The 24,725-nt window shown below is 38.3% G+C and overlaps 1 protein-coding gene across 1 annotated transcript in view; it reads left to right on the forward strand.

Moving 5' to 3' along the window:
* Positions 1-6,457: 6,457 nt before the first annotated feature.
* The window catches only part of TBC1D8 (TBC1 domain family member 8), a gene marked incomplete in the record, with an annotated part of 2,215,010 nt that continues 2,196,742 nt past the window's right edge, over positions 6,458-24,725 (forward strand). The window contains 1 exon segment of the mRNA XM_044071089.1: positions 6,458-6,843. Within this exon segment, the coding sequence (XP_043927024.1) occupies positions 6,717-6,843 (127 nt within the window).

The following is a 24,725-nucleotide window of genomic DNA, read 5'->3' on the forward strand; positions in this document are numbered from 1 at the left end:
AGAGCAACATTTTGAGCCAAAAATTGGGGACAGTTGAGAGGTTGGCTATGCCTAATTCTATAAAGCAATTTATTTGCATGTACCTCTCAACCTGTTAATGCAGTAAATCTGAACAAGGCCAAATATATTGGGGGCACATATAAACAGTACTAAAATTGCTCTTGTATAAATTGAGACAGTTGATAGAACAGCTCTTACTTTAACATGCATTTTTCTGAAGGTTATGAAGTCTGAAACTTAGAGTGACTTCTGGCAAATCATTTAGGAATTAAAACTACAAATTTTATGAACAAACCAAAAATAAGAAGCAAAAATCTATTCATTCTTTGAAAATCTGGACAGTTGGGAGGTATAGTTCAGCTGGGCCTGTCTGAGTTTGCTGCCCTTCCCCTGACAAAATAATGGTTGAATGGAGCCTCTGCAGCCATTCCAATGAACCATTATACTTGGCTATTTCACTCCATTTACCATAAACACTAATGTGCATACTGCTTTACTTCTATGATGAGTTGGACTTCATTTGAAAGTTTTATTTTGTAGTTTACAGCACAAACACTAAGTCATCTGTTAAACAAAGCAATGCAGTCTCACAATGAAAACTTAGCATTAAAACTTCTCTGCCCTTGAAACTCACATTCATTGAAACAGCATTGAAACCCACATTCAAAGAAAATACATTTTGCCAGTGGCAGATAAAGATTAATTTTGGGCTGTTTTCGAATCATAGGCTCCTTGCATATGAAACATACATGTGCTCTTTGATACACCTTCCTCATTGTACTAAAATTATATTCCTTGTACAATAAGGTACACTTGTTACAGGATGTTTTAAATTTGTTTTGAACATTTTTTCCAGTAAGCAATGAAAGAAACCATATGCACCCATAATGGCAAAACTGCCCAGTTGAGAACATTTATCATAAAAAAGTCTACTCAGACTTCCACAGTCCACCATTATTAGTAAATATACACAATTCCACAGTCCACCATTATTAGTAAATATGCACAATTCCACAGTCCACCATTATCAGTAAATATGCACAATTCCACAGTCCACCATTATCAGTAAATATGCACAATTCTACAGTCCACCTTTATCAGTAAATATGCACAATTCTACAGTCCATTATCAGTAAATATGCACAATCTCTGAAGTCAGTCATCTAAATAATTCCACATTAAAGAAATCTGTAACTAATGAAGTGGTTGCTGCTAGCAATCACCTTTATATTTCATGGTTTCATCGAAATATAAAGTGTCTGTTGCCCCTCAGGAATAAATTGTCTATATTACATTAAAAAAATGATAAGCTAGTAATAATATTGCAAGAGGAAATGGATGGCAAACTGATAACGAACTCATAGTTAGTATCTTCACCAAGGAGAACATTCTCAGTAAGGCAGCATCTACCCCTAGTGGGAGTAGAACCCACAACCTTCTGCATCAAAAGCAAGTACACAGCCTGTTGTGCTATAGTATTAACTTGGCAAAGCACTAAACTTCTATTCCCTGCAGCTCTCAGTTCCTTGTAAAATCTACTCAATACTCAACTGCATCTCAACTTCGCAGCTCAAGAAAACTGGAAAAAGCCAAAATGTATTGGGGGGGGGGGGTCAAAAGCCCAAAAACAGGGACACATTAAACATTGCTTGTATAATCTTGGAAAGTTGCTAGAATAAAATGTTGTGTTGCCACCATATATTTTACTGCCAAGGTCCCTGAGCAAAAAACAGTCAGAGTAACATACCACTACGCCACATCAGCTGCTTTGTAAAAGAGAGGAAGACTGAAACTTAAATGGCTATCATTTAGTGAATTCAGTTCTCACCATAGCTGTCAACCTCTTAGTACAAAACACCTGGACAAACCCAGTAATGAGGAAGCCCTCAAACATATTCAGTGAATTCAGTTCTTGCCATAGCTGTCAACCTTAGCACAAAAACCTGGACGAAGCCAATAATGGGGGAATACAGTCCCAAAAATAGGGACAAATTTAAAATATTCATCTTATAAACTTTGAAAATTGCTAAAAAAAAAAAAAAAGGTTGTGCTACTATGTATTCTGAAGAACATGAAGTTGGAAATTCAAATGCCGGTCAATTTTACTGCGGACAGAACAAAAACAATTTTCAGCAGAGACGCAGGGATTAAAACTGCAGACACATCTTTGTAAAATGGCAGGGCACCAGAGCAAATCCACACAAACACAGGCAGGAGATGCACACTCCACACAGAAGCCACCCCAACCAAGAATCAAACCAGAAAACCTATAGCTGTGAGGCAACAATACTACCACCGCACCATCAATTATGCAAGGAATTAAACATTCAGAAACCTGAAGTCTGAAATTCAAATGCCTGTCAATTTTACTGCGGACAGAACAAAAACAATTTTCAGCAGAGACGCAGGGATTAAAACTGCAGACACATCTTTGTAAAATGGCAGGGCACCAGAGCAAATCCACACAAACACAGGCAGGAGATGCAGACTCCAAACATAAGCCACCCCAACCAAGAATCAAACCAGAAAACCTATAGCTGTGAGGCAACAATACTACCACCGCACCATCAATTATGCAAGGAATTAAACATTCAGAAACCTGAAGTCTGAAATTCAAATGCCTGTCAATTTTACTGCGGACAGAACATAACCAATTTTCAGCAGGGATTAAAACTGCAGACACGTCTTTGTAAAATGGCAGGGCACCAGAGCAAATCCACACAAACACATGGAGGAGATGCAGACTCCACACAGAAGCCACCCCAACCAAGAATCAAACCAGAAAACCTATAGCTGTGAGGCAACAATACTACCACTGCACCATCAAATATGCAAGGAATTAAAAATTCAGAAACCCTTAAGTCTGAAATTCAAATGCCTGTCAATTTTATTTAACATTTTGTAATCAGGACAGTCTGACTTGGAACAAATAAACAATTTTCAGCAGAGGCCCAGGAAGAAATAATGCAGACATGTCTTTGTAACATGGGAGGACACAAAAGCAAACCCACACAAACACAGGGAGAAGCTACAGACCCCACAAAGAAGGAACCCCAGCCAAGAATCAAACCCAAGAACCTGCAGCTGGGAGGCAACAATGCTACTACTACACCATCAAATATCAAGCATTGCAACATTTACAAACCACAGATATTATGAGGAACAGATCAGATCGAATATGAGGCAAAAATCTGAAATTTTTTTACAAATGGTGGTGGGTAGGGAACTCAAGTCTTTAACACCTGCATACAGGGTACAGGGTTCAAGCCTGAGGCATTCCCTACCACACCACCATAAGCACCTGGGGCATTTTCACACACACACACACACACACACACTCCAGTAAAGCATAAGCACCATACAAGTAAACATTGTAAATTGGCACCTTACCTGAATATATCCGTACATCCTTCCCGCGCAATACTGAAAGACCCGCGAGATCTGCTCCTGCCCGACGAGATCCTAATGCTCCTTCCCGAGATCCCTAATGCTCTGTCCCGTGTCCCTGCTGCTGCTCTTGCAGTCCGGACGTGTCCCATAATCCTGGCGAGTCTGTGCACTGTAAAAGTGCACAGACGTCTCCTTGTGTCCCCCTATGGGGACGGCCGGACTGCCTTGAGCATGCGCATAGACCGACAGTAGTCGGGACTCGGTCTATGCGCGAAGTCCGCGAATTTTGAAAATAATTTTTTTTTTATTTTTCATTTTTCTTTCTCATTTTCTTTCTCTTTTTTATTTTTGAGGGGGCTGCAGTCCGGCAGCCCTATGCCACGAGCCGCCCCTGGCAGCAATTATGTATAAAAATTGTTTTGCCATTTCAGCGAGAAGTTGACAGTATTCTATTTAAGGAGAATATCACACAATGACTCTCAACCTGGTGATGAGCATGTGCAAGTCCAGAATTGGTTAAGATGCTTTTAAGCAGTGGTTTAAAACTATTGAGTTTGTCAGAGAGTTTTATTTTTGTGAGGATGCTATTCCAGAGTTTAGCAAAGTATTAGGAGTAGAGTGAGTCTCCTGCAACATTATTTGACTTATTTGTGAGTAGTATGAATTTGTTACTAGAATGGCGGTCCCTTGCTGGATAGTAGGACAGTAAAATGTTTTGTGGTGCAGGGCATTTTTCTGGATGTTGAATGAGTCTGTGTACTGTAGTTAGTTGTGAATATGTTAGGTAGCTGTGCAGTCCAAGCCAGTTTAATTGCTTTAAGCTATGACAACTGTGGGTCCTATGAGGGAGATTGGTGGCAATTTAACTATTTTATTGTAGTAGGAGGCAAGTTTCATTCTTTGAGTATTGTTTACGTTTTGTTAGGATAGGAGTGGCATATAAGAGAGTTGACAATAAGAAGGTGGTGACTAGAGTTTTTCTTGCAGTATCTGTAAGGAATCCATTGCTCCTATAAAGGGAGACTAGTTTCTGGTGTGTAGATTTATTGGTGTGCAATATATGCTGGGCAGATTTGAGATTGTAATCTATTATAATGCCTTGAAGTTTACTGTGAGTGACAGTTTCAATGACAGTATTATTTGCTGACTTTATGGTAAAAGATAGCTTTTGATGTTGGCAACCTTTTGAGGTATAAAGCATTAACTTAGTTTTTTGGGGTTGAGTAGGAGGTTTGATTCTCTGAGCCAGGTTTCTACAGAGAAGTTTTTTGGGTAATGTCTTGGAGCTTAATGTTGGGGCTGCACATATTAATGTTGATTTGTCTGTATACTGCGCTAAACTAGCTCGGTCAGTGGAAGTGTGGAGGTTATTAATAAATATATTAAATAGGAACCTTAGTATAGAGCCCTGAAGGACACACGTAGTAACTGAATGAAAGGATGAGTAGGTTTGTTGCCATTTAACTGCTTCCAGATAGGTAAATAATAAACAATGACAAGAAGTGTTGTGAAAGTCCTATTGAGGAGAGTCAAACGAGCAGTTGCTGGTGTGAAACAGTAACAAATGCCTTTGACAAGTCTAAGAACATGCTGGACACATGCAGACTATTAGGTACCTACTACAGATAGTGCTATACTACTGGGTCTATATTAAATCATCAAAACATCAGATCATCGAATGGCATTTCATCAGAAAAGCCATTCATTGAACTGCCCTCATCTGGGGGGCTGCGCACCCCACACTAATTATATATACCAACTCAGAGATCGCACTACAGTGGGGAAAGGGCAAAATTCCCAATCCCTACTGTAATGCTAAGAACAGTTTGACAAACGGCATGTTCGATAAAAAGCCATTCGATGAGATCTGTTCTTCTGATGATATAATAGGGACTCTATACTATTATAAATAGACCATTACATAGAAATAATTGGGGAGGGGCCCCAAAAACAGGTCATACCTCTCAACTGTCCAGATTTTTGCCTCATATTTTTGGTCTGTTGGTCATACAATTTATGGTTTTCTGCCAAATCACAGAGTATTGAAGTCACTTAATACTGACATTCATTTGAGTTTCACACTTCGTTTCCTTCAGAAAATGCATGCTAACATAAACCACGTTATTCTAGTAACTTTCTAAGTTTACAAAAGCAATATTTAAAATTTGTCCCTATTTTTGTGGCCTTTGTCCCACCATTATTTTATGCATTTTCTGTATGCGAGGGACAGGTTTTAACATTGCTCTTATAAATGTAGAAAGTTGACACATTACGAAGTTTGTATTGCATGCATTTTCTGGAGAAAAGGAAGTCTGAAACTTAAATATCTGTCATTAATTAATTACTTAAGTTCGTAATGATTTGCCAGAAAACTTTACATTCTATGAGATACAATACAGACCAAACATACGAGTCAACGATCTGGACATTCTAAAAAATTCTGGACGTTTGACAAATACACGCCTTTCGCGGAATGGGCGCGGCCAGAGTGACTGACATTTCTTCTGGCTGTGATGTAGAATGCAAATGATGCATGATTGACATACCATGCAGAATTGCATCTGACATCATGAATATTCATCATCTAATTGTACTTTACCCCTTTCCTCAATGTAGTGCGATTTCGGAGTTGGTATACTTTACCAAATGCTGTTGGAAGTAAAAGTGTTACTGCTATACTCTCAAAATAATGCAGAAGAGCGTGCACAACCCTGTTGGAAGCCTTACCCAGCTAAAGACAGACTTATTGACGAAGCATGTAGATTGAAAGCATTATATTAGTAGCATTTAGTCGGATAGTTAATTAAGTAGCAAATAAACATCAGTCAGAACGTAGCTTGCTGTCTTTTTTCTTGTGTGTCTACCTTACAGTCAAGTAACCTTTTACTTATGCGCTGAAACTCTAACAATTTGACGGGTTGATGAGTAAAATAAGGTTGCCTCAAACTTGCACCCGGGGGGAGACTACTTGAACTCCTGTACCACCCGCGAACATACCCCACCCCCCGCAAAAAAAAAAAAAAAAAAAAAAAAAAACAAGGCTCACTCGGCGTAGAAAAGGGAATGCACTTCCTTTGTAAATTCCGGAACTGTAGTTGAAAGTACGGAAAACGGAATTGTGCTCCCAGCTGTTAGAAAAAGGCGTACGAGAGGCTGGTGTTTAGAGCTGTTAGTGAAAGCAGTGCTTTATTGTCCTGCAGTCAGTACTAATAAATGCCTTACGGAACAGATTCTTTTTCCCCAGGGACGGTGACGGGTGGAATCTTATTTATTAGAAGATTTGTAGCAATGTAATGTGAGGGGGACACTCGGTCATTAGGTATAAAATGTGGCTAAATCCAGAAGAAGTACTTTCCAAGAATGCGTTAAAGCTTTGGGTGACTGAGAAATCCAATTCTTATTTCGTTTTGCAGCGAAGAAGAGGACATGGTGAAAGCGGTGGTAAATTTACTGGTAAGGAAATGAGGCAAGCTACTAAAATAGAATCAAAGCGTAAGCTAGACAGGGTAGATAGGAAGATGTAAATATAGGTTAAAACAGGAGTAAGTTCCGTGTTTTAAATGCAAAGTTATTACTTTAAGTTTGAATTGGGAAGTGTGCCAGTTATAAAATACAACATTATGTGAATATAACTTTGATTTATAAGACTTTTTTAATAATATTTGTTTCTCGTTTTTGCTTGCTTTGACGCATGTATATGCTTGTATGAGGGAAAAATTGAAATGTGAGCGAGCATGAAAGAAATGTCACTTAATTCTTAATAGTGGCGTACTGTCCTTTTTCGACTTTTTGTCAGGTTTTGTTTTTCCTTACTTGGTGCTGTAATTGGAGATGTACGCGTAACTTTTGGCTCCGTTACTTGCTGTTACTTTTGGGGGACTTGGGACACGCAGTACACTTTTTTGTACAGGTGTTTGCTCCGTCATATTCATTAGAGCTCGCATAACTGATTCAGTTTTAGCGGCAGTATTTAGGAATGGAATTTGTTAATTTTGTTATTGGGATTTCAGGTATGCCTCACAGGTGTTAATCGTATTTTTGTCCCGTTTGTCATAAAAGTGGTTTGCTAAAATCCATATCTGTTAAACAATCGATAATGGCAAACATTTAAAGTTAAATATTTTGTTGTCTATTAGTAATATTAAAAAGTTTTTCTTGAGTTTGGACCTTTGTCCGTCCCCAGCTGATTTTGGCTATGTCTTTCTTTTATTCTTGAGGAAATTAGTTATGAGTTATGATTAATCAGGGTCTGCGAGATATGAATATCTGGTGTGGCTTAGTGGTACATCATGCAGACTGGTGAGTCCAAGGTCTGGGGGTTGAGACTGACAAGGATATTTTATTCTACTATGAGCCTATAATTTTAAAATGGGTGGCGAAAGCCAAACGCACTCTGGCTAGGCTTATAAATGCCCTAGGGCAGATAGCCTAGTATGAACCTAAATCTGTTCATAGGTTTTTATGAGCCTAACCACCACTAGGGCCCTTATAAAGGACTGTAGCAAGAAACTTAAAATTTGTGCTCAGACTTAATGTTCCCTTCACTGCCCACCAATCATTTTAAAAATGTACTCAATTCCCTCAGAATGTTACCCCCCCCCTATATAGAAAGGAGGCACCTTATTTTCCGCTGTTACTATTTATGCCCATAAAAGCAACTTTTAGAAGTGTATTCCTTTCATAAGTTCATAGATAGTACTAGGCTAACTGCCATTTTGGGCCATTTGAAGCCTAGCCAGTTACCTCATGTGAGAATCAAACCCTGCACCTTGTGTCTTTGGTCAAGGTGTTTATCTTATTCTGTCATCCTCACACAAACATTTATTGTATTGTATACGGCTGTACTGTAAATATTTCTTTACAGAGATCAAAACATTTTGTACTTTGAGTGTTGAAGTTTCCAAGAGTGGCTCAGGAAAAATGTAATTCTAATGAGTGCACTGAGTATGCCTAGCTGCACACACCAAACCATTTGGGTCCTGTTAATCAATATGGGGGGGGGGGGGCATGTTATTGGGGAAGAGGACTAAAGATTTGTGTGTGTTAGCTGGGGTAATACTTTAATTATTGACTGCCTCTACCCATAAGGGACACGAGGATAAATTTATGGCTTCTACCCATAAGGGACACGAGGATAAATTTATGGCTTCCCATCCATTTTACACAGATGAGAAACCTGTTCCATAGTGCTGGGATCAATTGTGACACATCTGTTTTTTAATGTAAATTATTTTTTGTAGTACACAGAAGGTCTGTGTAAGGGAGCCCGCAGGATTTTTTGCAGGGGGGTGCAAACCCGGAGCCCTGCCCACACAGTTCCACCCATCCACACAGCCCCACCCACGCAGCCATTCCAGTGTCCCGTTACTTGGCTATTTCTCCCTATTTGCCATAGACACTGTTTCACTGTGCATACTGTTTTATGCTTTACTTCTACAATGATTACAGATGTTTGGATTTAATTTACAACTTTTATTTCAAATGTTATAACACGAGCACTGATAAACATTTACTAAATCTAAACAAAGCAATAGCCTTACAATGAAAACAGACTTTGCATTAAAACTTCTCTACCTTTGAAACCCACATTCACTGAAACAGCAATGAAACCCACATTCAAAGAAAATGCATCTGGCCAGTGGCAGGTTACCTTTGGGCTGTTTTCAAATCATATGCTCCTTGCACACATTTTTAGAACCATGCAAAAGTTCTTTGATTCATCTTCCTGATTGTATTAATTATACTATAGTTGGCTACAACAGCATAACCATCAGTATAATGAATTATCAAACTGCAACACCAATTAGTTGGCTACAAAAAAATCAGAGGCTTATTCAGGTTGCAAGAATATACATGGTACTTAAGAACTACAGATAGACTGCTACATGGTCAACAAACAATGGGAGAATGAAGATAGAAGAGGGTAAATTAAGGGTATAAAAGAGGAAATAAAGAACAGAAAATAAAAACTTGAAAGAAAAAAAAACAGAGGGGAAGTGTGAATAAGGAAAATGAGGTACACAGGCTAAGGAAAAGTAATGGAGAGGGGCAGAAAACAAGGTTACTGCTGCCAACTAGCCAGAGGGAAGGAGGGGTAAAAGGGGGAGAGAGTCTCAATTTATGGGAACTCAACAATAGCATAAAATACTAAAAAAGGTAAACGCCAATAAAAAATAAGACAGTGGCTCACAAATAGAAAAAAGGACCTACTCAGTTATTTTTTATTGGAAAGTTATGTTTTTGCAGGACAAAATGCCAGGCAATTTATTTCTTTTAACTCTGCTTATATAAAATATCTAAATGCATAAAAAAGACTGTTTGTTGCTCACTTTTACACCAAGCATCATTATGCCATGATCCCAAAAGACAGTAGAGACTATTCTGCTGTCTGTTCTTTCTGGATCACATATGCTGATAGGAACGAAGTCTAAAACACCACATACACACAATATTGCTATTAAAAATATCCAACTACATTTAAGAAAAATAGCACTTACACTTTGAAAATTAAAGTGCAAATTGGATACACATTACAGATGTCAACATCTGACAAGTACTCCATTTCAAACAAAACCATGAGAACTACCTTATGTAAAACAATACACTGTTGTTGAGAGAGGGCATTGGGAAGCCAGAGTAAATGGTCTAGAATGTGGCTGCATGAGTCAAACAAAAAAGTATGAATAATGCAGTTAAAGTGCAAGAGGCATCAATCCTGTCCAATTATCTAAACGTAGCTGCATGCAGAAAAATATACATAAAACATGAGTGACTGATAAGAATTTACTTGACAACAGCATGTTTGTGGATCCAATTTCTGCACAAGGAGAGATATAATTAAAATACTAACCATGAATAAAAAGCTATGAAAAACAAGACCAAAAGTGAATGTATTCAAAAAGAGATACAAAATGAGAAATATACACAAGTACAGAATACTGCAAAATACACACAGAAAAAAAAAACACTGAAAAAATTGGTACACAAGTGCGTGTTCATAGCAAGGAATTGTAGGAGAAAGCATTACTTGGCAGACCAAATTTTGATGCACCTGATATCATGCTAGAAAAAAGTGGATGGAACAAATGCCACATAACTTTGAAAGAAAAAAGGCATTACACCAGAGTGTTAATCAATGCAAACATCACATACATTCAATATATACAAACGTTATATTTCACATATTTTTAAATAAGTAGTGAAAATCCATGTAAACAGGCTACATTTAAAAGGAACTTCAACACCAAAGAAAATCTAAACAAAATTACTTAAACATAGTTGAAAATATTCTACTGTAATGTAACTCACTAACACACAATTCATTAAACTGACACTGCCAAGTTGTTTTTTTCAAGATTTGTTTTAGGCTCATTGTCCAGTTCTACCACACGGTCTGCTGCGGTTGTACCATTAAACTTCAAAAGGATGACTTACTTTTTCTTCACCAAAAGAATTATGATGCTTAAAAGTAAATCGGTCGATCATCTTAACAAGCACACTAGCCACTAAGTGAACTGCACATGTCAAACAATTGAAACAGAGGCATCCAAATGTGATCCGCTTCCTTTTTACAGTTTAAAGCCAACTCACCTGATGCAGGTAAAGTTAATTCATTACTTATTTTGGTCTCTGCTGCCCCCCTTTAGGATCAAATCATTGAACAACCTCATTCAATAAGTTATAACACAATTCAGCAACATTAGGCCAACAATTCACTCAAGATGTTAACTGGCATGGGTGATTTTGTCGTGCATGCTTTATAGACAAACTTCAAAACTTAAACGACAGAACTAGTAAAAGGCAGAAGCAGGAACAGTCCAACACAACAAGACTGCAATAAAATCAAGTTTACTGATGCCAAACTTTAACAAATAAAAACAAATATGAACACATTAAGCTCTTTCGTCAGTAGTAAGACGACTTCAGAATAACAAGGTGCTGTCTGTTCACACATTATATACAATCCCACTAATTGAACAATTACATCATTTCCTTCCCCCAGAAACATGATACAGGAAATACATAGCCCATAGTAAACAATCCAGGTATACAATAAAGAGTTTTTTTCTACAAAAATTCCTTTAAATAAAAAATAATTGCTTTAATTTTAAAAAAGTTTGTAAAGACATTTTTTCATTCAAACCGGGGGGGGGGGGGGGGAGTGTGAGTTTAGTCTAATCTGCCACTTTAATTCTAGATATTCGTCCACAGGTCCCCCCCTCTCCCCCAAGTCTACTTGTTCAAGAATATAAAACCAAAAGTTATGGTTGTTATTAATGTTGATATGCTTAAATAAAGCATTATTGACATTCTTTTATTTTATAAGGGTTGGTATACCCTGTGTTTAAAAGCATTTTTTGTTTTCCCTACGTAGAAACCTTTACAGTTTTTACATACCGCAATGTAGACCACCCCTTTAGTGTAACAGTACATTCTCTTTCTGTTGATGATCTGTCCATAATTGTCCAACTTAAAACTATCAGTGTTCATCATATAGGGACACTGAGCGCATCTACCACACTTAAGTACCCATACCCTGAGTGTTTATCTTCTCCTTTTCTAGGAGTCCTTTAACTGAGATATTTTTCTTATAAATTTTAGTGGGTTTTACACCTAATTTCTCCAGGACTCCAGCATCGTTCTCAAAAATTTTCCAGTATTTATTTATAACATGCCTAATGTCCTCAAAATTATGTGAAAAAGTAAGTATTAGTCCACGTGTAAAACCAATATCTCCATGTCTATTGTTACTCGCATCTTGTTCATTTTCTCTCATGAACTAGTAGGGCCTTAAAATGCCCATTTACCCTTTTAGTTTTCACCTCCCGAATAATATCAGATACAAAGGGTTCAGGGTACCCTCTCCTCTGTAACATACCATTCAGTTTGTCACATTCATCAAAGAAATCTTTAAGGTCCGAGACCATCCTAGCTAGTCTAACACATTGACCCTTCACTAGAGCTTTCTTTTGATGTATAGGGTGCGCACTAGTAAAGTGCAATAATGTGTTAGAATATGTAGGTTTCCTATAAAGCTTGGATATAAAGCATTTGATTTCATAGTCTTTCTTTATAGTAATGTCCAAATAATGGATAACAATCATAATCATTGACCATAGTAAATTCTAAAAAACTGGTTGTGTTATTAATGTAAAAAAAAAACCTATTCAGTTCATCCTCTGTTTCCCTCCAAAACAGGACAATATCATCCAGGTACCGCCCATACAGTACCCATTAAGTCCTGAATTCAGAATTAAGTATGTGCATATCTTCCCATTTTGCTAAGACAATGTTAGCAAATATGGGCGCACAACATGCACCCATGGCTACACCCGTCTTTTGCTTAAATAGATGTCCATCAAATGTAATAAAGTTGTTGTCTAAAATGATCTCCATACATGTCTGAATGGTCAGGATCTTACTGTGGTTCATGGACGAATTACTACAAAGAAATTCATAAAACCAATCCAAGCCAATTTCATGCGGTATAACAGAAAAAAGATCACATATATCAATAGTAACTAATATAAGCCTAGTGTCAAACTTGCTTTGATCTACTTTACCAAGGAAATCCCAAGAATCCTTAATACTTGTCTGGTTATCTAAGAGTCCTTTAGTCATGTTGTCCACATATTTAGCAAATCTAAAAGTTTTAGAAGATTTTGCATCAACAATGGGTCTAAGTGGTGGATTTTGTATAGACTTATGAATTTTTGGTATCCCAAAAATAGTAGGTGTTTTAGGCTCCTTAACAAAAAGATAATTGTAAATGTCTGTACTAATTTGCCCATTAAGTAGTAGTTGTTCCAACTCTAGGTCTACATTACGGTATGCAATGTTAAACTCGCTACGCGATATTTCCGTATAAACCTCACTGTAAAGTATATAATACATTCTACTATTTTAGTCTTCTGTACTCATGATAACCAGACCTCCCCCTTTATCTGGTTTCATAATTCTTATGTTGGTTTGCTCATTTGCTCATTTGTTTACTTGTATTGAACTGTTTATTCATTGTTTAAGGTTTTATTTCTAAGCTCATAAGTAAAACTGCTTTTCTTTATTAAAAGTGGTGCTGAAGTAAGGAGTAGTGGAGTGAGTAGTATAGATTTTTTTTACCTCTGGTTGAATTGGCAAAACAGTAGGGGTTACTCTTCTGCACTAGGTTAATGTTGGCTATTAGTTTTTGTTTCTTGAGTGTTGCTGTGGTGTCTGAGCTCAGTTTTATGTCTTTTTTGATAGTTGGAAGATATTAGGAGAGCAATTATTTTAACTTAACAAGAGGGGGAAGACAAAAAATTGATAGTCTGTTTACATTTTTTCAGTTGGAGAACTGCTTGCAATTGGTCATTCTTGATGATAACACACTCAAACTGAATGTCCAGGTGTGCTGATCTGAAGACCCCCCCCCCACCTGCAGGACCTTGAACAGTGGCTTTCCTACCTTAGCTTGGCAGTATCAATTATTGCGTAGCTCATTCAAATCCAGCCTTCTTTTAAATCTTGTTCCTCCTCTGCATGTAAATGTTTCCAGAATTCCATTTTTTTCCTATGTAGTTTGCTCTTTTCCTCTTCTAAAGATTCCAGTTGCTTTATCTATGTTACTATATTCACTGTTTCTAGTAAGGTTGGTTTAGACTGTACCATTTTCTAGTAATTGCTTTTTTTGGCAGCCATCATAATTAGACTCGGCAAGCCCTTCCTATGTCTAGGCAATTCTGATTTCTGTATCAGCTCAAAAAGATAATTTCTATAGTTACACCAGTTTTATATTGTGTGTGCGATGCTTGTGTACATGTGTATCCGAATGGCTTTAAGTATGGAGTGTTTGAGCATATGACTGGTAGTGTGAGATGAGCTGTTTTGTGGGATTAGTTTTCCTTTAAAGTGTTATGCAGTTCATGGGATTAGTTTAATTACTTAACATACAACATAAACGTGTGTGTTATATATGTTCTATAATAAAGGTGTGCGCTCACACACGTATCCGAAAAATAAACACATACTAATGTGGCGAGAGCTACAGCTACATTTAACTGGGCACTCTTCAGGGGGCCTACATTCGAAGTCTAGCATTTATTTGCATTTGTTAACCGGGTTGGTCCAGCTGGGTAAGAATCTCCCTTTTTCAGTGAAGACCCGAGGGGAAAAGCCCCAAACAGACATACAAATACATACGAATGGAGACAAATTAACAATATTACAGAGGAAGACAATATTATGGGTACAATGGATAACAAAAACAAACTATGAAAGTTTGAGAATATGAGTAAGGTAGGCCAGAGGCATGCATGCAAAAGATTTATGAAAAGGTGTTCTGAGCAAGATCTCTGAAATAAGTTAAAGTAGGCAAAGAAATGATTTAGGTGTGGAGTTAGTAGTGTGGGAGTTTAGGTGGGAGCATGTGAAGGACAGAGTTCTTAGGCTCGCTGTAAATACAAGAGCATGTCCATCATTCTTGCTTCCACCCTCCAGCATCTACTGTTCTGTCTTCCTTCCTTTATCAATTTTAATGGAGATTAGATACCATCTGTGCAGTACTCTGTTCTCCCACTTTGTGCACTTGTCTCACTGGCTACATTGCCTTCTGCCAGTATCTTGCAATTTTATCTTCTTTCCTCCCTTTGCCAATTCTCTCTCATTCTTTCTTTGGCCTTGTCCCTTCGTCTTGGTGCTTCATAAATCTGTCATCCTTTGCTTTCCTAACCTTGTCAACTTCTTCCAGGAAGTTGACCTCCCTTTCTGCCTGCTTCTTTCTCCTCCTGCCTCTTTGCATTCTTTTCCCAGATTTCTGAGTACCAAGAAGTTCTGCCAGTGGGCCTTTAACTACACCAAAACTGCCAGGAAGTCACAATTCAACTGCCGGAGTATTAAATAGATAAAAAGTACACAGTTAAGCACTTTTGGCTTTGACTTCTTCAGAACTGTCATTCAAGAAAAACCCATTCTTCTAGGAAATTGCTTCATTACACACCCCCAGATACAGGCACCAAAAACTTTACAATTTGGAAGCTCTTTGCTTCATTTCACTCATAACAGTCACGCATTCATTTAAACCAGGAGAACTGGCACATTCAAATCTGCCAGGGCATTTCTCTTTGCAATAACCAATTCTCCAATCACCACAGTAAGCACCTGTAGCAGTCTGTCCAACGCAAAAAAATTAAATCCAATAAAGCCAGTACAAATTTGTCTGCAGGTTTCAAAGATTGAGGTGCTTTGTGAACAGTGTGCTTCCATAGAAAACTGCTAATATACAAATCCATTTTCATGTAGTCAAAAGATTTGAAAAACTCAATAGCCTAGAAGTAGCCTGTAAAGACCCATTTGGGGGGGGGGGGGTGATTTTTGAGTGTGCTAGTAACACAAACAGCTGTGAAGTTTTACTCTTTATTTTAAATTACTCTAAGCAACTATATTTGTCCAGAGTCTGTTCCAGAGGGAAGCTCTACAAACAATCACAAGCAGGGCTTCCATCATTAAAACACTACAACACTCATAGGCAACAGCATCAGCAGGAGAAACGCACAGACTTGGGAATCAGAGCTGAAAACTGTTAATTTAACAGGACAGTAAAGGAAGTTACCATTGCACATGTCATGAACATCAGATTTTTTTATCACTGTCAAGTCTACGGTCAGTTGTGAACACCTGCTGTCAGGATTTTTGATAAGTAATCTATCACTGTGCCATGGATTTCATGTCTGTCTGGGATGTCATGATTTTTATGATACATGTGACACAAGCTGCAGTGATCTTATGAAGGATCAAAAGCACCAATTATGATTCATACTGTTCAGGCATTTTAGTAAATCAAGGAGACCTCTTATTTTATATTTGTTGATCAGGAAACTCCAACTGGGCTCATAAGGCCCCCCTTTCAGCTTAGGCTTGGGAAGAAAAGTGCCAGTACTTGTATTACAATTAAAAAATCTTAAGTTGTACAAAATCAACAATGCCAGGCAAAGTACAATTAAAGTAAATGTTACAATGTCAAAACAGGTAAGACAGTAACTGTACACACAGTAGTAAGACTTTTTTTATTTTTTTTTATTTTTAAGAAACCTCTTTTATTAAGTTAGCATGTATGACACAGGTGTACATTTACATAAATGAAAATAGTTGTAAAACTTTATACCAGTTATACAGTCACATAACTATGCAGTAGCACATATGTCACCGATTCCTTTAGAAAAGGTGGATTGCAAAAGGCTGATTTAACTGAGATACAAATGAAATGCATAGTAAGAGTTAGAAGGTGGGGTGGGTAAAGATGAGTGATCGTGAGAACAGCGCTGCAGTAAAAGAGGTGGAAAAAGAAAGTGGAGATGTTGCACCTATCCTGAAGATGTACAGCTACACAGCTGGATTGCTGAGAGGTGGTCTTTTAGATGTGTTTTGAATGTTTTTTGTTTTCAACAAGCTTGAGAGCATGTGTACGGTAGCTACAGAGTCTTGAGTATAAGGCTGCCTATACATTTTGGGCTTTAGTAACTGAAGTTTCATTTGAGAGAAGAGCTTTGGTAGAGTGATGGTGTTGAAGGATGCGTTTAGTGCCGGGTAGTGTATTGGAGTATGAGCTAGCAGTAGCTGATTATAATGGAGGGTGATGGGAGAGTTCAGTCCAATTTAGTTTTTTAAGGGTGGAACAGTGATTAGTTCTAAAGGGGTGATTTACAGCAAAGCAAGTTACTTAACTGTAGCATTGTTTCAGCTTTGTATGAAAGTTTGTAGGTTAGTAAAAAGTGGGGAAGCATACAGTAGGGATAGGTAGGCTCTAGCTATGTTTCTCTAGTTCTGCCTGTTAAGTAGGTTTTTGCTGTATTGAAGCAGAGCTCTTGGTGGATTTTTAATCCATTTACAGAGATAAAAATGCTTACACATGCTCCAAAATGTTTTATGCTGCCAAAAATGCAGTCCACATGTCATACCCAAAGTTCTTTTTCACTGCATGTTAGAATAGTGTTTTTTTTCTAATATACATGTTTAGAATAGTGTGGCACTGTTTTATTTAATGTACTGAAAACCATCTGATCTGTCCGCTATATCAGTGTCCATTCATCTCCTGACCATTAACAGCCGTACAGGATAGTACTTCAGTAACCCATGTCCCTAACTCAAGGAATAGACTCCAGTAATAGACTCCAGTAATATGCTTGTACTTAAAAAAAAAAAAAAATTTACATCCAAGTGTTGCCTTTAGGTACATCTGCAGTCAACTCCTGATGCCTCTAGGTGACAAATATTGCTTGTTCATATTTGCATCAATAATTCCAAAAGTATGCTATGTAAAAGGTTTTAAAAGATTTCATCTTAATATTTGCGTAATAGCAAATAGAGCTGTATTAATATTTCATCTGTCTAATGCAGGTAAATAGATATGAACTGTTTTTATGATCTTAATTTATACAGATGTAATTTTCACATTTTTCTAAATATCTCTACCAAGTAACACGGACAAAACTCCTTAGCCTCATATGAAAGCTGTCTGCTAGATGAATAAAATGCTGCTGACAGTATACTGTCTGTAACTTAGAGTGGTTGCTGAGATACTGTAAGCTGCTTACAAAATATTACAGATAAAAGTGTTTACTGTAACTTATAAAATTTTGGTTTAAGACCTAGAATCTAAAGAATACTACAACTATAAAATTAGTTTGTGCTGAAGAGTTTGCCATTTATTTCTTTCATAATCTCTATGGTTAGCGATATAAACACTTGTTTGCATTGTGAAGACATAATTTGATTCTAGCAACAGGCTAAGGCTCTGCCCATTGGAAGCTACAGTGCAAACTTCCAGACCTCCATTGGAGTGAATGAGTTGAACAAAATACATCTTTAGTAAATTTTCAGATATGACCTACGCAATCTTACATTTATATAAATTAAAATAACGACACAATCTCCGTTGCAAGCATTGTGTTACAAACTATGCCAACACAACAATATCTGCAAACACTATACATCACTTTTAATATATCCAGTCATTGTCTGTCGGTCATTACATAACTCATTCAATCCTGCCTTCTTTTTAACTTCTTTCCTCCTGTAATGTATTGATCCCACATATCCCATTTTTTATGTAATTTGCCCGTACCCTTTTCCAAGGATCCCAGTTCCATTTGTTTTATAAAAGGTTACTGTCTTAGTTACTTCTACGAGAGAGTTGGTCTAGATTTTGACTTGCATTTTCTAGTAATTGCTTTTTTGGCAGACATAATTGGACTAATCAAGGTCTTACTATGTCTAGGCAATTCCGATTTCTGTATCGGGTTAAAAAAAAAAAAAATTTTTCTAGTTGCTCCAATTTGCTCACCCAGCTTCTCAGACAGTGCAGACTGCAGGGAATCTTGTTAAAGTCTGACACCTCATTGCATTCCCAGGAAATATGTTCCCAGTTACCTCTTTCCCATCATGCCTCCAAAAATTGCTGTCTACCTGAGGAAAAATTCTTTGGATCCTGCTTGGAGTTAAAAATATCTATGTTAAGACTTCCAAATATGCAACAGCCTAGAAGATTTAGGATCTTTGCTTGGGAAAGTGTACATATCATCCCTATTGTATCTCTAATTGCTTATCCAGTCTCTTGCCAAACCCTTCTAAGCTCCTCTGATTCTTATAGTTGTCATGCAATATTTCTTAAGCTGTACTAATTACTCCTTTAACTGTAGCTTCCGTTTCAGATTCCGTTAACTCAACCAGTGCTGGTCTTTAATTTAGGACCCCCTTGTTTTTTCCTCTGTCCTATACTCTACTTCCCTAGCAAGGATAGATTATCAGTCTCTAACCTGCAGTCCAAATTCTTGGCATCTTCCTATTCTATTGCCTTTCCCTTTCTAGTTATTTGCACCCAATGTCTTCGATCCTTTGCCATTTTTCTCCAAAAAAGTCCAGTCCCCTCTTGCCTGTTGTCTGTATCTCTACACTCCTGTCAGCAGAATCTCTCTTCTCCAGTCCCATTTTGGCTTCATTCTTAAAATACATTCTGCTACTTTATAGGTGTAACAATCTGTATGATTATAGTCCCTTTTTCTGTAAGGGTCTACATCTAAAATCCTAGTCTGTCCTTGTTGCTTGAGCTTCTCCTCTGTATCCTCATCCCGTTCCACCTTAAACTATAGTCCTCTGCCCATGCCGTGCACAAGAGCCTCAACCTGTTGCTCCAAAATACCCCCTCAAATCAGGCAATCCTAGTCTGCCCTGTTCTATTGGAAGAATCGGCCCATCCCATTCTACCTCTGACACCAACCCCCCCCCCCCTCCATACAAAGTCCCTTGGCTCCTTTTTAATGGCTATCCACAACCTTTCCTGCTGATTTTTATGCTTATAAAACCAAAATGAGATGCTATCCTTATCCACATAAAGCCTCCAGTTTCAGTTTTTGCACAGTCTTTTGTCTAGTCTCCTCCCACACATCCCCAGCTGCCACAATGGAGGACTCCTTAATCCATATTCCTAAGTACATTTTGTCATGTCCCCATAAATATGGATATTGTTGCACCAGTCCATGTGTGGGCACATCATTTTACTGTTGCCCCAGTTTTAACTTCATTAACTTTGAATCCAAGAAGACCCAAAACTGTCTGAAAATGTTCCACAACACTGTAATGTGCCCCCTGGTTCTGTCAGGTGCAAAACAATATATTACTTGCAAGTAGAGCCAGTTTTTCCTGACCACCATACCAACTGTATCCTTGAATTAGAGTCCCCTATCCTCCCCACCAGCTGCTCCAAACATAATGCAAACAACAAAGAGGAAAGAGGACACCCCTACTCGGTTCCTCTCCCCAAGCAGAAACTACTATGGGAGGACCGCACCCAGCTCATCCCATGCCTCCGATCCCTCATACGTACCCCCAATCAACCTTCTTTCAAGGAAAGCAGCTACCCCCAATCAACCTTCTTTCAAGGAAAGCAGCTACCCCCCGTCACCCCACTCCATGAAATGCCCCCTCTGCACCAAGACTCGCCAACAGCACTGTCCTCCCACACTCTGCCCCTCATGGATCATCAGTGCTCTGCCAGTGTTATCAGATGTGCTATTTTGTTGACTTTGTATGGTTGGCTCCTAAAGCTTTCCACCCTGCTGAAAGCTGCCCTCAAGCTGGCATGAACAGCATGGCCACTTCTGTTGTGTGGGATTTGACTTGTACTTTTGATGAAAGTGTTGGACTACTAGTGCTGCTATAGTGTTGTACTCTTGTCATGGAGCCATTAAGGATAGTGCAGCAGAATTCTCTCCACCAGTTGAAGTGGACTTTGACAAGGCAAATTCTCTGGATTGCTAGATGGAGCAGATCATATGCCCTCTTTGGTTCCTGTTTAGCATCCAACGTGGCACCGTCCATACTATTCTTAAAATCAGCTGCCAAAGTATATATAAAAATTCACCATCTGGGCAAGGCTGAAACCCTGAAAGAAGAAGTAGTGGTAGTAGTAGTCCTTGGCAATTAATGTAGAGGACTAAGGCTATAAATTTTTTTCTCACAAGAGAAATCTTGGCATGTCAGCCCCAACAAGGCACACTTTTTTACTTTTTATTCTGAACTTGTGACTTATGGTATGACACTCTTCAGATCATGTCTCAATTTGCTATTTTTTTTGCTCAAGCCAATAAACTCTACAAATTCTGTTTTAATAAAAAGAGTTTAACCAGGTATTGGTCATGTAAAAGAAAAAAAAATTAACCTGTGGTCAACTTAAAAAAAAAAAAAGCCAGCCTTCTGACTGCCCTGCCTAGCTCTACCTTGGGCTGCTATAGACCCTTTAAGGCACATGACATTGGGTTAACATTTTTTATACATGGATTCGATAGCTCTGTGTGTATTCAGACTGTAACAGAGTGGAAATAGGAGATGGTCTGCAGTTACTTTGGTATTTTTATAGCAGCTCTTATTTTTATGGGAGACTTTTTTGCGGTATCTGTTTCGTAAGTTGCTTTGACACATTAAGCACTGTTTGCCTTTGACGGTGACTGTATTGTTTTTGTTTTGTGTGTTTTGCAAGAGTTTAAACTGAGAACTGTGTGTCACTTAAGTGATGTTGCTTCTGCATCTTGGGTGTTACAAGACACAAGGGATTTCTCCTTAAAGCTCATCTTATTCGTACAGCCTTCTAATAGGAGTTGAGAATCTGTTCGAGTCATGGGCTTATGAAACTCCTTTCCTAAACCAGAGTAGAAAATATTGCATATACCTCATATCTGATGCCATTACTGTACTGGAAGTTTAAATTTATATCCCCACAGACAACTCGCATAGCTCACCGGTATCAAATGGTGGAAAAACTAGCACAGCATTCTTTTTGCTGGGAAGTGGGCTGTATCCCCATGCAGGAGAATCGTCTAACTCCCCTTACTTTATAACTTGGTTGCACGGCATTTTGGAAAGCACACAGGCATGATGGGAGTGAGTCTGGTACAACTGTGGTCTTACTGTAGAGCTGAAGCTGTGCCAAACAAGTGTGAGAACTGATGCTTTGGGATATTGGACTTTTCTTCAGGAGGCCTACATTCAGTTACATGTTTACTTTTTTGTTTTTCCGGTACGTGTGTGTGTGCTATTATAGAGCATATACAACATACACATGTGTATGTCTGAGTTGTATGTTAAGTAGGTAAACTAATCCCATGTGCTGTAAATCGGTTTAAAGAAAATGAATCACACTAACTGCTTATCTCTCATTACCAGATGTATGCTCACACTCCATATTTGAAAGCCATTCTGATACACATGTACAAAAGCATCGCGCGCACACAACGCATGCACATGTACAGAAGTTCTTCGTTGGCGCACTGCAATCAGCAAACACTAAAACCAAAATGCTGACCTTTTGCTGGTAAGGCAACACCCGTGCAACTTCAAGATTGCATAGCAGTGAAAAAAAGGCGCATTTCCAATAGTTGCTGTGCTTCACTCTCTGTGCCAAAAGTGAATATCTTTCTGCTGTGCCAAAAGTCCAGTGCCTTCAACTGATCATGCTCTGCTCAAGATTCGATGAGTTGACAATTCAGTCATCCGAATTCCCAGTGTCCCGACTTTCAGTAGTTTGTTAAAATTGCTATAAAGGGAAATTGGTAATCTTGTCTACCTATTCCCTCCTAGTGTTCCCTAGGTGCATGTGGCTTCTTATCCTACCTCGTGAAGTAGTTGTATACATGTAATTTGGGAACTCCTTCACATATATTTAGAATTTCACCATCTGCCCAAAGCACCCACTCCCCCACTGTCTCTGGGAAATGACCACCATCCATTCTCCCAGTCCTTAGTACTGTTGAAAATAACTCCTTTATGTCTGAGCTTGAGAAATGCATAATAAAATATTGTACCCTACCCACATAATTTTGTTACTGGGTAGGCAGAAGTGTCAGGTCTCTTATGACTGATTTGTTATGATCAAAGGCTTTCTCCCCGGAGCTAACCTTTTGGTCTAAAGTGAGGTTACATATTGCTGTATATTAGGAATCTTCTTGTTCCACTCTTATGAAATCCTGGAGTGTAATTTTTTTTTTTTATTCCAAACACCTTTATTGAATTATCACTTGTGATAGGCAAATTTACATTCGTATAGAAGTAATCGAGCCATGTTAACGTAACAAACATTATACTTAATGTATATTGCTGTATGTTGTAATATTACATAAATTATTCAATTCCTGCAGTGTGTGTGTGTGTGTGTGTGTGTGTGTGTGTGTGTGTGTGTGTGTGTGTGTGTGTGTGTGTGTGTGTGTGTGTATACGTATACACCTTTATTAAACCATCACTTGTACATAGGCAGTCCTACATTTGTATAAATGAAAACAATCCTAGTTGCAATCATTTTGCATCACAAACAGTAATGACACACTTCCAGTTGTAAACATTATACATCACTCATCTACCCAACCTTCTCATTAAAACCAACCTTCTCATTAAAACATTACATAGCTCATTTAAGTCCTGCCGCCTTTTAGACCTTATTCCACCTTTGTATGTGTTGTTCCCACAATTTCCATTTCTTCCTCTGTGGTTTTTGATCCTACCCTTCTCTATAAAGATCTCCATTCCAGTTTACCGTATTTACTACTTCTAGTATAGTTGGTTTAGATTTTGATTGCCATTTTCTAGTAATTGCTTTTTTGCCAGCCACCATTATTAGACAGAGCAAGGCCATAACATGTCTAGGCAATTCTGATTCTGTATCGTGGCTTAGAAAACTCTTCTCCCTCATCAAACCACTCTGCCCACCCAGCATCTCTTAACGGTGCATCCCGAAGGAAATCCTTAGTCTGCCAACTCTCCACACTCCTAGAAAATGTTTCCGATTACCTCTTTCTTCCCCTTCACACTTCCAGCACTTGCTGTCTGCCTGGGGGAAAAATTATCTATGTAAACATTTCCAGGCACACATCCTAAATAGAGTTGTTTGAATATTTGAAGGACATGCATACATCTTCCCATTGTTTTTGTGAATTGCTTATCCAATCTCTCTTGCCAATCCTTTCTAACCTCCTCTGATTCTTAGTTATGTATGCTCTACTAATTTTTTTTTTTTTTTATGACCGCTTCCATTCGAGATTCTATTAAACTCTACCGGTGCTGGTCTTTTGTTTAGGAGCCCCCTATTTCTTTCTCTTAGTGTATACTCTGCTTTCCCCATCAGGGATTGATATCTATCTCTAAGCCCCAGTCCAAATAGAATGGGAAGACACCAAGAATTTATCCCCTTACCCTCTCTAGTTATTTGCTGCCATTACCTTTGTTCCTTTGACAGTTTTCTCCCATAAATTCCCGCCCCCTCTTGCCTGTTGTCTCTCTCCCTAATTGCAGTCATCCCTATTGGCAGAATCTCCTTTCCCCATTCCCATGTTAGTTTAGGTCTTGGAATGCTTTCTACTTTATGGATATAATCGTATTCTGCATCATTATTGTTCTCCTCCTTAAAGGCCTGCATCCAAAATACCAGTCTCTCTTTTTATTTCTTAAACTTCCCCCGTGCTTCATCATCCCTTTACATTTTGAATTATAGTTTTCCGCTTCTGCTGTGCACAGGCGACTTAACTGTTTAGCTCTGAAATACCCCTTCAAATTGGGTAATCCCAATCAGCCCTCTTCTGCTGAAAGAATCCACTTATCCCACTTGACTCTCTCTTGTCTTCCCCTCCCAGGTGGTCCTTCAGCTCTTAATTAATTGTTACCTACGACTTTTTTTCTGGTTGATAAAAATATGCCTGACCTGTGTAAGACTAAAGGGACTGAAATTCTGGAGTATTAAACTGATTTTTAAATGTAAATTGGGTATAAGCCACTCCTAAGAATTTAAGGTTCTGTTTTTGACTCCATCCTTTTCTTTTTCA

This window comes from Protopterus annectens, chromosome 5.part0, assembly GCF_019279795.1.
Source record: "Protopterus annectens isolate FY-2018-M chromosome 5.part0, PAN1.0, whole genome shotgun sequence".
NCBI classification, from domain to species: Eukaryota; Metazoa; Chordata; order Ceratodontiformes; family Protopteridae; genus Protopterus; species Protopterus annectens.